This window comes from Lepidochelys kempii, chromosome 12, assembly GCF_965140285.1.
Source record: "Lepidochelys kempii isolate rLepKem1 chromosome 12, rLepKem1.hap1, whole genome shotgun sequence".
In the NCBI taxonomy this organism is placed as follows: Eukaryota; Metazoa; Chordata; order Testudines; family Cheloniidae; genus Lepidochelys; species Lepidochelys kempii.
In genome coordinates, this window is record NC_136391.1 from 19658825 (window position 1) to 19675012 (window position 16188).

At 40.6% G+C, this 16188-nt stretch overlaps 1 protein-coding gene across 1 annotated transcript in view; it reads left to right on the forward strand.

Annotated features, from left to right (window-relative positions):
* The first annotated feature begins 5203 nt into the window (after positions 1-5203).
* The window catches only part of MYLK3 (myosin light chain kinase 3), a 39420-nt gene continuing 28435 nt past the window's right edge, over positions 5204-16188 (forward strand). The window contains exons 1-3 of the mRNA XM_073308467.2: positions 5204-5722; positions 11913-12003; positions 13862-14300. Of these exons, the coding sequence (XP_073164568.1) occupies positions 5204-5722; positions 11913-12003; positions 13862-14300 (1049 nt within the window). The remainder of the gene's footprint in view (positions 5723-11912; positions 12004-13861; positions 14301-16188) is intronic.

Below are 16188 nucleotides of genomic sequence, written 5' to 3' on the forward strand. Positions count from 1 at the left end.
AGGTTGTCGTCATATAATGGTAATTTGTAAGTGATAAGTATTATTTCTATTGGTGGTAGACCCTGCCAATGGCAAAGTGAGTTTTTAATTAACTATAACTCAGCCTTTGATGGTAATTTACTTTTTTTTTATGTTATCCAAAAATTTTCACACAATGCTTTACAATATGAAGTCCAGTGATTTAAATGTATTTTAAAAAATGTGTTGAAGGGTTCTTTTATGTCTACACTAGCGAGCTTACAGTAGCACAGCTGTACTGATGCAGCTGCGCCACTGTAAGATTGCCTGTGTAGCCGCTCTATGCTAGCGGGAGTGAGCTCTCCCGTCGACATAATAAAACCACCTCCACAAGTGGCAGTAGCTATGTTGGCAGGAGACGCTTTCCTGCTGACATAGGGCTGTGCACACTGGCACGTCTGTCAGTGTAACTTATGTCGCTCAGGGGTGTGTGTTTTCACACCCCTGAGTGCCATCAGTGATACCGACAAAAGTGGTAGTGTAGACATGGCCTTAGTGGAAGTGAGTGCCTTCCTAGCTCTACTCAAGCAAAATGCAAAATTTAGCGCTACACCAAATTCCTGATTAAAAAATATGTGCTATTGTCATTCCAAGTGAAATGAGTGAAGGATTCCTACCAGTGTCTGAACATGTTATCCTTCCAAAGACAAAATAACCAGCCAAATCCATTGGTTCAATTAATTTTCTTTTTTCATCAACTTTTAATTCAGTTTGTGAAGATAGTTCTTTACTAAATAACCCCCAGAACTGAATGCGTTGTTACCTACTGGATCTACTTCACATACGTAGCACTAACATTAATTGACCCAGCTGAATTTAATAAGCTCTGACGTGGCAGTCATTTGAAACTTCTCACTATAGGCTAGAAATTCCAGGACAAATTATGCTTTCCCCCCATGTTCTCCAACCCCCGAGTCAGCAGAAGAGCATAATTTGGCTGGCTGCACATGGGCACACAACGGATGGGAGCTAAGTTGCATTATTGTTAGCTAAAAGGGCACGTTTGGATGGGACAAGTCTGTGGTCATGTTTCACCCTTCTATGCATGAGACAGCATTGGCAGGGAGTGCATATTACATAGAGCTGGACATCCTCTGTACTGTGCTGCTTTCTTGCACCCCTGATAGGATTAAGCTTTCTGGTAAGTATAATGGGACAGATTCTGTGCTGTCCCACCTGAAGGCACAGCCCAGACGGAGAGGGGCAAATGTCACTTTTTGCCATGGTTGAACAGCCTGGATTCTGCCTCTGCTGGTGGCCACTGTGGCCCACTCACCCTCTCCCACCCTGTTGTAAGTTAAGTAGCCCCCACGAGTTCATCTAATTTACCAGCCTATCCTAGGCTGCCTATATTCTGCAGCCCAGAATCCCCTGTAGTGCTGAGTGTATTGGGCATGCACCTTCCTCCCCTGCCTGACAGAGGGACAGCATAGGGCCACCTCCATTGGCCTTATACAAAGCGGGAATTGGAGTAGGCTCCACAGCCTGCTCTAGTTATTGCTAGAGCACTAGAGATGCTGTCTCCACTCCAGAATCTCACAGGATCATACTTCTTTCACCTGGTGCTTTTAAAATTTCCTGATATGTATTTCCCTGATTAGTGATCATAAATTGTAATTGAAAACTGCCTTTCATTTACTCCATGTAAGCAGCTATTTTCTGGTAAACACAACAATAATCATTCATAAATGATGATGGGACATTACTAATGTAGGTGTTTAGTTTGCCATGCCAAACCAAAGGAATTTCGTTTGTGAAACATTCAGTTAAGTTTAATAAGGGCCACATCTTCCATTGGGTAGAACTGCACCTCCAAATATACATGCGTGCAATTGTGCACCTATGTTTGTATTTACATATTATCCCAACTGCATGCACAATTACTGTGATAATGCAGTCATGGTAATTATGTGTATTTGTGCACAAAGGTAGGTATGTGATAGTAAGTGCCTGTTTGTACCTAGACCTGCATTTTCAAGTATTTGTTACTAACTGTCTGATTTAAATATACCAAAACAAAGGCATTCTGAACTCTTTAGTGCCTTTCTGTTTTCTTTTTCCATAACAGTGCAAAGTTAGATGTTATTTGTAAAGAAATTCCTAGCAAAACCTACTGTTTGTGCACTTGATAGAATTTAATCTCGAAATATATTTTGTTGGAATGCTGGTGCTACATGAATGTATTTAATTCAAGGCATCTAAAATATTTAACACATGGGCAGAGTTCCTGAGCTGAATGAGAGTTTTTATGTTTAGTGTGCTTAACTAACGTTGTGGCTATCTGTTTTACTGAAATAGCATTTTATATTAGTTCCCAGTCATTTTAATGACTCAATCAGTGTTTTGGAACCTACATAACTTTCTGAGCCACAGCATGTATTTACTTCAGACTGGAGCTAAATCATACTAGCCAGTGCATTGTTAACTTTGTCACCTCAGTTAAGGCAACTATAGCAACCCCCTATGTAGGCAAAAAGGAAGCTTTTCTCCTTTCTCTATGTTTTATCTAGTTACAGTGGAAATGTGTCTACTGAGAGTATGGTATTGGACTTAATTGCTTTTTTCTTGGATCTGTGAACAAAACATCTTTGTTCATTAATCATTACGCTCTGTTTCTAGTCTTTGGTTTATTTAAAAAAAAAACAAATAAAGACACGAAAATCAATATGACAGCATTTGTGTGTCATTAGTTTATGATTTGTGCTTTGATTTTCAGACACTCTGCTTCTTGAACAGCATGATTACACTAACAAATAGCATTGCAATTATTTTGTTATGTAACTTCAGTTAATGGCATTGGGAGTTAATGGAGTATATACCCTTAAATCCTATCTCTGATTTTTTTCCCCCTATAGAATAAAATTTTCTTGCAATATCACTAAATAATCATATAATGAGACTGTTTAGGTGCTTTATTGGGTATAATTTTAAACATCCATTTTTCTTACTCTTGGAAACTGACCTGACCCATTTTGGGAGAAGAAACTGTCACCTCATAAATATCTAAGATGTATTCAAAGTGTGACCTGGATTGGAAAGTAGGGGGCTCCAGAATCTAACTCATTAGTCATAGAAAAATGTAGCATATTCACTCGACTTCCAGCTTCCTCTGGAATTCCAATATTTACCTTTATTTTAAATTGTAGGTGTCCTCTTGCAAGTAAGGCTTTGATGTCAATAACTTGGAGTCAGGCATGGTATAGGAAAGCACTGTGCTGTGCAAGTCTCTATGTGCAGCTGAGCTAGAATTTAGTGCTTTTCTGATTTGGAGTGCCTCATGATGTCAGAGACTGAGACATTTGTCAAGCTGTGAGGAGCTCAGATTCAAGGGAAATCTCCATTACATACTAAACTTGCCTTTTTCCATATAATCAAGACCACAGTGAAAAAACAATGTGGGAGTGGTTTGATCAGGAGTGTAAACAAAGGGTAAAATCTTGGCTCTGCTGAAGTCAGTGGTAAAACTCCCATAGACTTCAAAGGGGCAGGATTTCACACACAGTCTTATCGCAGTGTTCAATCCAGCCCAGGCTGGCAGGCAGAAAATCATTATGTGATGCCTGTTTGGTGTCTTTTGTGAAAGAAGTTAGTGACCTCTGTGACCAGGTCCTAGTGGACATCATGAACTCACCACATCAAATGGAGTTACTTGGAGCCTTATCAGGCAGACCAAGGGAATAGTGGACATGAAGACAAATGTACTTTCTCACTCAGAGAAGTGGTCCCTCCAGAACAAAGGTTGTGGCACATTGTTAAGATGGTTGGTATATTTGGTATATTTGGTTTGGTATATTTGGTTGGGATGCTTCTATTGTTATTCCCCCTTCTGTATCTTTCCTGTAGGTAAATAGAGGACTTTACTTTCCAGAACTACTTCTAATGAAAAATTAAATTCACCTAAAGTATTACTTTCCCCACACCCTGAAAAGTCAGATCAGAAGTGGTGCTAAGCACTTCAAAGCCCATTGATTTCAGTGGGAATTATGATGTGCCATCATTCTTAGGGTCAGGCCCAAACACTGACTGGTGTGAAAGACCAGAACTTCTTTAATTCACTGTGTATGGAGACAGGAAAGGTCACTCTGAAACACTGAAGTGAGACTGAGGAGATCTGGATTTGGTTCATGCTTTTCCCACAGACTTCCTCTGTAACCTTAGACAAGTCGCTTAAGCTCTGTGCCTCAGATCCCCATCTGTGACACTGAAATAATTGTAGTTCCATTTCTCACACGGTTGCTGTGAGGATAAACTCACTGTTTGTGAGGTGCTCAGCTCTGCCATGGTGTGGGCTATCTCTGAACCTAAACAGAGGTTTCTCTTCTCTCCAAAGAACAATGGTTGTTTTTGTGGTGTCAGCACTCATGCACTTCAGAAAAAAAAAGTGTATCAATAGCAAATAAAGGACTCCAGACTAATTATTTTGCTGCCAATTATGAAAGCAATTGTGACATGCCTCACTGTCTTTTTTTTTTTTTTTTTTTTTTTTTTACACTGTGCACTTTCATGGCACTGTAGAAAGAATTTAATTTTAGACGTTTCAGTTGACAGAGACATCCTGGTGCCAGATACGTATTTCAGATCATTGTCATTATTGTGCTCTATTTTTAAGTTCAAGTGCCAGCCAACCTAAAGAGCACAGCGTGCGTCTGTGCTGGATGTTATGCATGTGTTCTACCAGGCTGAAATCTTCCCAGCCTTAGCACGACACCACTAAATTCACTTTTATACTTCTCTGCTGTGGCAAAAGAGAAACATTTTAAAGGGTATTTTTCAATATCAGAAAACAAGGCTTGGCATGAAATCCTTGCTCCTTCCCACACCCAGAGATATCCGCTTTGGGCGTAGTCAATTGTTAAGATGCTTGCCTATCAACAGCCTCTCAAGAAAGAATTTTAAATGGTTTTGTGACGTCAAGGGGGCCCAAGAAAAAACAGTCCATTGCCAAGTTAACTCCCTCATTGAAAGCACACAGTAAGGAACAGATAATGCAAAAATGAAACCTTTTCACACAATGGCTGATCAATGACACACTCCTAGCATCTCTAATAAGCCAAAGAATTTATCCTTGGTTGTAGGGTAAGGAAGTTACTAAGGAAGATGAGCTTTCAGAGAACGACCCTCTAATTTACACACTTAATGAGGAGCCAAGTAAATTGCACTGCCATTGGCTCCTTGTCTGGGCAGAATGTCTGAGGATAACATGGAGCATGGAAAGGGGCCTGGAAATGCAGTGGCTAGGTTGCAGCCAGCAAGAGGGAACCATTTAAGCACAATGGACAAAAAATTGAATCTTTTGAGTGAAAAGGTAGATAAATTATTGAGTTCCCAAGAAGACCTGAATGGCAAGCTACAGAAGGTGAACCGAGGCATTGACGACCTAGGAAAGAACATTGACAAGTTAACAGCATCCCAAGCATCCGCTGCTGAGACAGATGCAGCAAAAAGAGGCCTGAAACCTGGGGACAGCGTTCGCCCATTTGAGACCGAAAATGCGTGCTCAGAAATGCTGAAGCTGATGAGAGCTACACAGCAAGATGCCTTGAAGCACAGGGAGAGGCTGGAAAAGATAGAAAAAATGGTTGATACTGTGGATAAAGTCATTACATTTGTGGGAGAGACATTCAAAAATTCTAAAGTAGTGGATTTCATTCTGAGAGGCATTGTACCCTGGAAGAAAGGGAGTCTGGTTGAAATCCTCATGGAGGTTGGTTTTATTTTACTGTTCACGATCCTTTTCTTGTTAAGGAGAAGGGCTCCAGGCTTTCCTGTTAACTTTGTACATAATGCATGTGTGTTTTCAGGCTTTCCTCTCTCAGTAGTAGGCATAAGAATAAATGGTATAGGGCAGAAAACATGATAGGAAGGTTTCAAATAGGTGTAAAGACTAGGTCTCTGCATCAAGGAGTTGACAATTTAAGGGCCAAAATCTGCCCTCAGTTACATCCTGGCCAATGACGTCCAAGTTAGTTGCGGAATCCAGCCCTAGATAAAGAATAATAAATAGTTAATGTACTGTGAAGTGACAGAATGGGATTCTGTTTTCTAACTGATCATGACAATTTAGGCATCAAGGGCCAAAATCTGCCCTCATTTATGTTCATACAATTTCAGTAACTTCAATGGAACATGGACCTAATTCTTCCCAATTACATCTGTGCAATTCTATTGACTTCATCGAACCATTGGATCAATAGGGCTGAGAGTGCAGGACACTAACTCATAACCATTTCTTAATTATGAAGCATAATGGGCAGGAAATGGTTTATAGTGTCAGTAGGATATTTTGGAATTCATTAGTTTTCTTTTTAAAAAAATGAACTGGCACTTATAATGAATATCTGTTGTTTCACTGAGTCTTGTTTGTCATCATTCACTACTATTTGTGTCCCATCATGAGAAACAAAGAATAATCTGCACAATGAGGTGTTTGTGGGACATGGTCTCATTCCTGGGGGTCTCATAACATGGGGTGGTAAAAACATTATTGCATTAGGAATGACTCTACTTGCAATGGAATTATTTGAATACTCTGTGAATGCTCCTGGCTTTATAACTTGAAAATCAAAAATCAAATCAAAATAACTTGAAAAAAACAACAATTAAAATATATGGGTGGAATGTGAATTTGAGCTCTTACAAAAATGAGACTGTAATAGACCTCAGTATAGATCAGGAGGGTGTTGTGCCAATTTTCAGATACAGCTCTAACAGTCCATCTCTATACAGATATGAAGAACCACTACTCTTTCAGAGGCTGACAATTGAACCAGATTGTGAGATTTTTTTTTTGGTTAAATTTCCAGTGGAAACTGGGTTGAGATCACTGAAAAACCCCGTCAGACATTTACATGGTGCCAGTACTTGCAGTCTGTTCCAACTGAAGTGTGGTACAATAGTAGGAGACATGAAAAAAGCGTTCTAAAAATTGATGTGCTTTAGGTTTAAAGATATGATTATTACTAGCACTTGCAAAGTTCTTGGAACTATGTAATACCTGGAGACAGCTAGGATCCTGCTTCATGGGGTGTACTCTCCAAATTCGACAGGCAAGTACATAGTACACTAGATGGCCAGGTAAAGAACAACTTCAAAATGGTAAACTAGTTTTTAAATTTCTTTCTTTGCTACATTCACTGAAAGACTTATTGGAAGAAAGATATTTTTAAGAGGGATTTTGAAGGTAGCATGGCTGTGATGCACGAGAGACAACTCATATGTGGTTATAGTATATTATAGGAAAGCAAAATGAAAAGGAGTACTTGTGGCACCTTAGAGACTAACCAATTTATTTGAGCCGAAAGCTTATGCTCAAATAAATTGGTTAGTCTCTAAGGTGCCACAAGTACTCCTTTTCATTTTGCGAATACAGACTAACACGGCTGTTACTCTGAAACCTATAGGAAAGCAAATACATATTGGACAGGTGGGCAACGTTAATTAACCAGCCACATCCCTTCATTTGTGTGTTGCTGTATACATTGTAAAACTGGAGCATAAAGAACTTAATTTAAAACCCAAAAGGTTCCAGAAGGCTTTTTGCACTACAGTTGCAAATAAAATAACCAGTTACTTGCTTGTTTCTGCTTCCTAGCCATCTCTTTATGATAGTGCACCATATAGCAGAGCAGTGGTTTTATCCAGCGTTACTACGTGTTCAGGACAGATGTTGAAAAATTGGAGAGGGTTCAAAGAAGAGCCACAAGAAAGATTAAAGGATTAGAAAACTTGACTTATAATGATAAATTCAATGAGCTCAACCTATTTAGTTTAACAAAGAGAAGGTTAAGGGGTGACCTGATTACAGTGCATTAGTATCTACATGGGGAACAAATATTTGACAACTGACTCTGGAATCTAGCAGAGAAAGGTGTACCATGATTCAATGGCTGGAATTTGAAGCTAAACAAATTCAGACTGGAAATAAAGTGTAAATTTTTAACAATGAGAGTAATTAACTATTGGAACAACTTACCAGGAGGCATGGCAGATTCTCCATCACTGACACTTTTTAAAATCAAGATTGGATGTTTTTTTCTAAAAGATCTGCTCTAGGAATTATTTTGTTGAAATTGTATGGCTATGTTGTGCAGGAGATTAGACTAAGGACCATTGTGATCATCTTCTTCGAATTTATGAATCAGTGACGGAGGGGGTCTTATGTTTTTATTTTTATAAGTAGCTGCTTGCTGACACAACAATAGGATTCAGTGGCATCTTTAGGACTGTTTGCGTGAGAATGCAGGGTTGGCCTCAAATTCATAAAATAAGTAAATGTCTAAAACTTCTGACTCTTGACTTACAAAAAACAATGCTGGAGTGTGTGGTACATGGCAGTCTCGCTTGCAGAAGGGGATTCGACAAGAATAAAGATCCCCACAGTGTCACCATTGTCATGGGCATACTGAGTGTTTTAGTTAAAAGTGGCAATGACATTTGAAAACTTTTTTAGTGGAGGGTGGAGGGAGAGGGAAAAAAACTTATTATACTATGTCAACATTGGGGTATACAAGGTCAACACACATAGCACCTCAAACCCTTATGCTAATATTAATGGGACTTGATTTTCAAAAGGCATGTAACTGGAATTGTGTGTTCAAATATATAGGAGGTTCAGAAGCTCTTGCTTGTTGCCACACTCAGTAGTTGGGTAGGGTAGGAGACCAGGTCAATTCTCCACTCTAAATTATCCTTTCTCTGGTTCAAATATTTAATATTTTCCCAGCCAATACATGTATTTTCACTACTTTTTGCTGTTCTTCTATGGTCTGCATTATCATTGGCTAAATATTAGAGCTAGGATGAACAGTCGACGTGGTTTCAACGTGTCTTTTGTTAAAGAAAGGATTGGGTATCACCCAGAAAGCATTCAACAAACATTCGCCACCTGAGATTGGTGTCTCTTCAGCCAGAGAAAGAGATGAACCTAAGCCAAAAATAATTTGGATCTAGATTTTTCAGTACCCCAGAATTCAGGTCAATGGGCTGGAGCATGTGGGTGAGTGTTTGCAGGATTGGCGCCCAATGGGATAGCCGCCTGTCTATATTACTTCACTATGGCTTAATGAATGGAAGGTCCTTTTGGGGGTTACATGGTAAAATAACATTAAATGTGTAAAGAGGTGCAGTTTATCTCTCCGTGAGAGCCAGAAGGGATGAAACCAACATTTTCTTCATCTGGTGCCTCCCCTGTCTTAGATTAAAAACTATGTGATAGAACTGTATATTGGAGAAAAATCACCCCAGGTGTAGTTTTGGCAAGTAACATTTTTTGAGACCTATGAGCTAATTTATTATTCCACAAGATTTTGCTTTAGAAAAAAGATTTAAAAAAAATTGGTGGATGTGACCCAGGGAGTCCTTGATGCCAACTGGCAGAGGGCATTGGGGGGTGGTGGTGGTGCATAGGGTTTTACAGGGATCCCCTAGGAAATATCTATACATAATAGTTCACTGAATGGTGGCATGTGAAGTCATGAACACAAGTGGCCCACAGCTTGCCATAATCATAGCTAATGTATGGATGGATAATATTAAGGAATTATGTGTCCACACTAAAACTTATGCTCCGAAGTCTCGGAGTTTTAGCATGTCTCCAGGAGGTGACATACTTTGGAAATGTTCCTTTCAGGCAGGAGGTAACGGACACCTATCTCCCTGTCTGGTGGTTTGTGTATTGTGTCTTGAATGCGTCACAGTGTATGCCTATTTATATACTGAGCCACAGGCAAAATCAGAGATGGTGAAATCTGCAAGATGAAACCAAGAGCGGGGGGGTTTGTGTGTGTGTTCTGCTTATGAAAAAAAAGAGAGAGGATTGTTCTGTTATATCTTGGGCTGCCAGGAAACACACTGAATCCTTCACCTAGAAGGCACACTCACAGCACGTCTTTCTCATGAAAGAAGGGTCACAGCTAACGTGGCTATAAAGTGCTGCAAGGATTTGGGGTGAGCCTGACTCTACAAGACATGAGTATCTAGTTAATTAAATCTAGGCTATAGAATGAATGTTATGATTTTATGTCACATGTAACTATTTGTTTCCAATACTGCTATTTGCTGCAATTTAAATCTCTATGCTTTGTTTGATACACTTATACTTGACTTCACTATAAACATATCTAGAATCATAGAACATCAGGGTTGGAAGGGATCTCAGGAGGTCATCTAATCCAACCCCTGCTCAAAGCAGGACCAATCCCCAACTAAATCATCCCAGCCAGGGCTTTGTCAAGCCTGACCTTAAAAATATCTAAGGAAGGAGATTCCACCACCTCCCTAGGTAACGCATTCCAGTGTTTCATCACCCTCCTAGTGAAAAAGTTTTTCTTAATATCCAACCTAAACCTCCCCCACAGCAACTTGAGACCATTACTCCTTGTTCTGTCATGAGCTACCACTGAGAACAGTCTAGATCCATCCTCTTTGGAACCCCCTTTCAGGTAGTTGAAAGCAGCTATCAAATCCCCCCTCATTCTTTTCTCTTCTGCAGACTAAATCCCAGTTCCCTCAGCCTCTCCTCATAAGTCATGTGTTCCAGTCCTCTCAACATTTTTGTTGCCCTCCGCTGGATGCTTTCCAGTTTTTCCACATCCTTCTTGTAGTGTGGGGCCCAAAACTGGACACAGTACTCCAGATGAGGCCTCACCAATGTCGAATAGAGGGGAACGATCACGTCCCTTGGTCTGCTGGCAATGCCCCTACCTATACATCCCAAAATGCCATTGGCCTTCTTCGCAACAAGGACACACTGTTGACTCATATCCAGCTTCTCATCCACTGTAACCCCTAGGTCCTTTTCTGCAGAACTGCTGCCGAGCCATTCAGTCCCCAGTCTGTAGCGGTGCATGGGATTCTTCCGTCCTAAGTGCAGGACTCTGCACTTGTCTTTGTTGAACCTCATCAGACTCCTTTTGACCCAATCTTCTAATTTGTCTAGGGCCCTCTGTATCCTATCCCTACCCTCCAGCGTATCTACCTCTCCTCCCAGTTTAGTGTCATCTGCAAACTTGCTGAGGGTGCAATCCACGCCATCCTCCAGATCATTTATGAAGATATTGAACAAAACCAGCCCGAGGACCGACCCTTGGGGCACTCCACTTGATACCGGCTGCCAACTAGACGTGGAGCCATTGATCACTACCCGTTGTGCCCGACAATCTAGCCAACCTTCTATCCACCTTACAGTCCATTCATCCAGCCCATACTTCTTTAACTTGCTGGCAAGAATACTGTGGGAGACCGTGTCAAAAGCTTTGCTAAAGTCAAGGAACAACACGTCCACCGCTTTCCCCTCATCCACAGAGCCAGTTTTCTCGTCATAGAAGGCAATTAGATTAGTCAGGCATGACTTGCCCTTGGTGAATCCATGCTGACTGTTCCTGATCACTTTCCTCTCCTCTGTGCTGTGTGTCAAGCGGAGCAGTGATCTGAGGTGGACCTGGTAAACTGGGGTACACTGTTTCTTTGGAAGCAGCAAATCTGAATACTGTGAGTGTCCAGTGGACTTGGGCTGGACACTCAAGGAAGACACTCGGAGGGCTTGAGAGTTGGGCAAGGGGTGCCAATTGCTAACTTGTAGGGTGACAGCAGGGCTTGCGAGGTCTAGAGGGTAGTGCCGGTGCAGTTGGAGAGCTGATTCAAGGAGAGCACAGACAAGACTTCCTCACAGTAATGGCAGATGGTGGAGAGATGCCTCACATCCCTGGAGCCCCAGGAAGCCTCATAGAGGGGGAAATAAAGAAGCAGCAGCAAACTGAGAATGCAATGAAGCTGAGTCGTTACCACCAATTTCATAGTGTGTAACTGCCTCCACTGGTAGAGAATTAGAGGGACCCAGTGGGAAATGGACATCTTTAACTTTGTTAATTAATTGTGTATTCAATTGTATTTTTTAGACTAAAGATCAACCTGAAGAGAAGGGTGCGAAACCAAAGCATGTATCTAGCAACAGAGGAGTCCAGGCTGAAAGCAAAGAGTCTTTGGAAGGTATATGTAAGCCTGTATGTATGATAAACATATCCACTGTGGAATTTGAGATAGGTTGGGAAGAGAAGATTCAATATTCTCCTATATATGTAGGTACTACTGAATTATCCCTTTGTAACTAAGTACCTGGACTTATCAAGTACTCAGAAAAGCGTGTGTTGAATGTTTGATACCATCACAAAAAAACAACAAACAAAAATACAACTCCCTTTCCCAAAAAAACCAAACCGCCAAACCAAATCCAATAGCAACAGTTCATTAAAATGAATAGCAGCCATTATCTTTGTTTGGTTAATGCTGTATTTCTTTGCTTTCGCAGTTGTAGTTAGCTTAATTAAAAGAGAGCAATGTCTGTTTGGAAGACACCAGGGATACAATCGCAAGAACACAAAGAAAATCTGTAAAGTCATAGAGGAAAAAAGCACGTGAAGAAGCAGAAATACAGATTTATTTTTGAACTGGGAATGTCTCACGTGGTCAGCGAAGATATTTTCAACAAGTCTCAGGGGATAGGGTTAGAAAAGGGATTCAGACCTCAGACCTTTCAGTCATCCATTGTATCCATTGTTATCAGTGGAGTTACACCGGGGTGAATGTGACTGTGAATAGTGCCCCGTTACAGTCACCTCCCCACGTCACCAGAGGCTCCTCTCAAGCATGGCCAAAAATTGTCTTGGTTTCTTGGCTTAGAAAATAACATAAACTAAAGAATCTGCTGCTCAGAATTCTGACTCAAAAGCCCTCAGTACTTTTGGGCTGAGGTGTTAAACTAAAAATTAAACAAAAATCACATTGATTTCTAGGGCCTGCGCAAGTAGAAACCTAGATGAAATGGAAGTCATGTCCCATCTAGACTGCCCTTCCTTTTTATGCACCATCACTAATAATTAAGAGCAGTTGCAATTATTGGAATAGCTCCAGTGGGGACCAAGAAACCCTAGGGGAGAGAGGCAGTGTTCTGAGTCTTAGTGTCTCCTGGAAACCTCCTGTCCCAATTTGCAATGTCAGTGCTACTTCTTATAGTATGGACACTGGGATGGGTGTGCCTTTTGGGATTTCGGAGTCCGAACAACATGTCATGTTGACCCATAGAGTACTTAAAGTCTTGGACGTCCTTCAATTGACTCTTATCAATTTTCAGTTTGCAGTGTTGTTGTAGCCCTGCTCGTCCCAGGGTCTGAGAGAGACGGGGTGGGTGGAATAATGTCTTTTATTGGACCAACTTCTGTTGGTGTAAGAGACAAGCTTTTGATCTTCACAGAGCTCTTCCTCAGGTCCGGTCAGGTCTTCCTACTTATCTTCCTTTGTCCTAGGGCAGAGGTGGTAATTGCCTACTTCATTTTAAGTAGTCTCCTTCAACACGTGCATGCCTAACAACCTGTCCTATTTTGTATTTAGCATGGACACTCTGGTTACCTTCCCCAGAGCTGAGGAAGGACTCTGTGAAGCTCCAAAGCTCATTCCTTCTACCAACAGAAGTTGGTCCAATAAAATATATTATCTCACCCACCTTATCTCTCTCTTATCAGTTTGGTTTTTAGTTATTCAGAAATCCAGTTTCTATTTTTACTTTTACCATTGCTGAAAAGCTAGCAATGCCAGTAAGTAATTTTATTAACCTGCATGTGTCAGTGTCAGAAATGTCAAACATGCTTCTATTAAGCTTAAGTCTTTTTTGTGTGTCTTTTAGTCCTTTCACATGAGCATCATTGCCTAGTTTCACTATGATGGTAGGTTTTTGATAGAGTCCAACATCCCTGGCTACCTCCCTATTTTTTACAACCTATACCACTATGTAATATTTTTTCTTGTGTCAGGGGAAGGCTGTGACATTACGATAATACTATTTCTTATTTAGAGCCCAAAGGAGAAGAAAAGTTGGATGAAACTAACGGAGCATGTGAAAAAGTAAACTCTTTTGACGCTGTAGTCTCCAAAGTTGACTCCAGTCCACAAGTTAAAGAAAGGACAACACAGCTGCAAAAAATAGCAGGTTCTGGCAAAACAAATAGCTCTAAGAATTGTCAGCCACAAAAAGGCACTGGAATTAAAGCTTTGATTCCAAACCATGGTCTTCCCTTCATAAATCATGGCCCTGTGGGGAACAAGAATGTTACTGCTGAAGCAATTGATATGGACAGAGCACCAGGACTGGAAGAACACCACAGAAATCCTATCACTCAGAAATCAAAAGAAAGTGAAAACAAACCCTCTACATTCAGTGCTATGTCCATGGAAGCCGTGCCATCCACATCAAAGTCTGTATCCAGAGCAGGGTGTGAAGTGATACGTACAAGGTAGTGATCTAGTCTGTAATTCTCTGTGTGATCTGAAACATTCCATGTGTTAATAATAGGCAAATTATTAAAAGGACGATTCAGTCTTGCTCATATGTGAAACCGTAGGAAAAAAAGCCTTGTTAGAAAAGGAGCTTGTGGAACCATGTAAACAGTTAATCTGAAGACGAATTAGGCCCAGCGTGGTGGCTTATAAATTTATACAAAGATAATGTTTGTAGATAGAAAGTGCTTGATAAGCGCTAATTACTAATATTACACATCTGTTCTGAGTCAGGGAGGTTTGAAATGGGTTTGCTCTACGTGTGTCTCATTTCCTTGAACCTTGTAAATGGCTGACTCCTTTCTAACATGGATGTTTCTATAAATATCACACATGGGGCTTAATAGGTCTGCAAGAGGAGTCTGCCATTGACTGAGGATAGAATTTTTTTAGTGTGTGATAAAATTTCAGGGCTTGGGCAGGTTGTTCAATCCCATGTATAATAGTCCTTTGCACACCTCAAAGAAGTCAGTATTTTTGGTTAGGTCTGTGACCACATGACCCAGCCCATTTTAAGCATTGGCCATACAAAGATGTGAGCAAACATTTCTTTTTCTAACTTTTTTTTCTCTTTAACATATGACATATTTAGTATCAGATACCCTTTTTTGTCCTTTTTTTTGGTTAGGACTTTAGAAAAGTTCTGTGATTTAACTTGCAATTGCATTATGGGAAAAAAATGAAAATGGAGATCCCATTTTTAAAACATGTCTGTGCATGACCATGCATGTTCAGTTTAGGCTCATGTACATTTTTGTGTATACACAATTATCCCGATGTGCAGGTACACAAGTCAGCATTTGAACACAGACCAAAAACTGACTGCTTTTTTGTATGTGTGCATTTGAAAATATTCCTTTTAAAATGCATTCTGGTGCCTTAAATACAAGACAGGCACTTTATTCTCTAGGTAGTCTTTAGTTATTTGTGCAATTTACAGGTATTTTCAGGTGCTGGAGTATTCCCAGATGAATGCAATACAAGCATATTAAGGCCTTGTCTACACTACAGGGGGAGATGGATCTAAGTTAAGCAACTTCAGTTACGTGAATAACGTAGCTGAAGTCGGTGTACTTAGATCTACTTATCATGGGGTCCACATTACGTGATGTTGACTGGAAACGCTCTCCTGTCTACTTCCCTTGCGCTTCTCATTCAGGTGGAGTACAGGAGGTGACGGGAGAGCGATCTGTGATTGATTTAGCGGGTCTTCACCAGACCCACTAAATCGACTGCCGATGCATCGATCGCTGCATGTCAAACCCCCAGTAAGTGTAGACAAGGCCGGAGACTGAAGAACCAAACTAATAAACTGAATGGAAGTGGTCTTGGTCTACTTCTCAGTACACACAGATCCACATGAGAAAAAACATCTTTGCAAATGGCAGCAATTGGCACCCCAGTCTTAGAAGAAAGGCTAAGCTGTGGCAGGGCTTGGAGACTATATTTCCCTTTACCTCTAGAAGAGGTCCAGTGTAAGGATGTGGCAGGGCAGAGTGGGGGAAGCTTGCATTTCCATAACCAGTTGTGTGGCTAAGTAAAAGAAGATTCCAGGAATGTTATTCCAGCACATTTCCCAAATTCACATGATTGGGGTGTGGGAACCCCCTGAACACAAGGGCTGTAAATGCAAAGGAAGTGTGTTTGTTTGATGTCTCGATAAACTTCACACAACATTTCATTATAATCAGACTTAAAATTTACTCTGCATTTTTATTCTTAAATAACAATGTGAAAAGAACATGCATCTTCCTACACTTTATTTATGGAGGAGTTTGTAGTCAGGGTGCCTACAGAGATATTTTCTGTATGTGAAGTCTGAATGAGTGGGCCAAATTCTGCGCT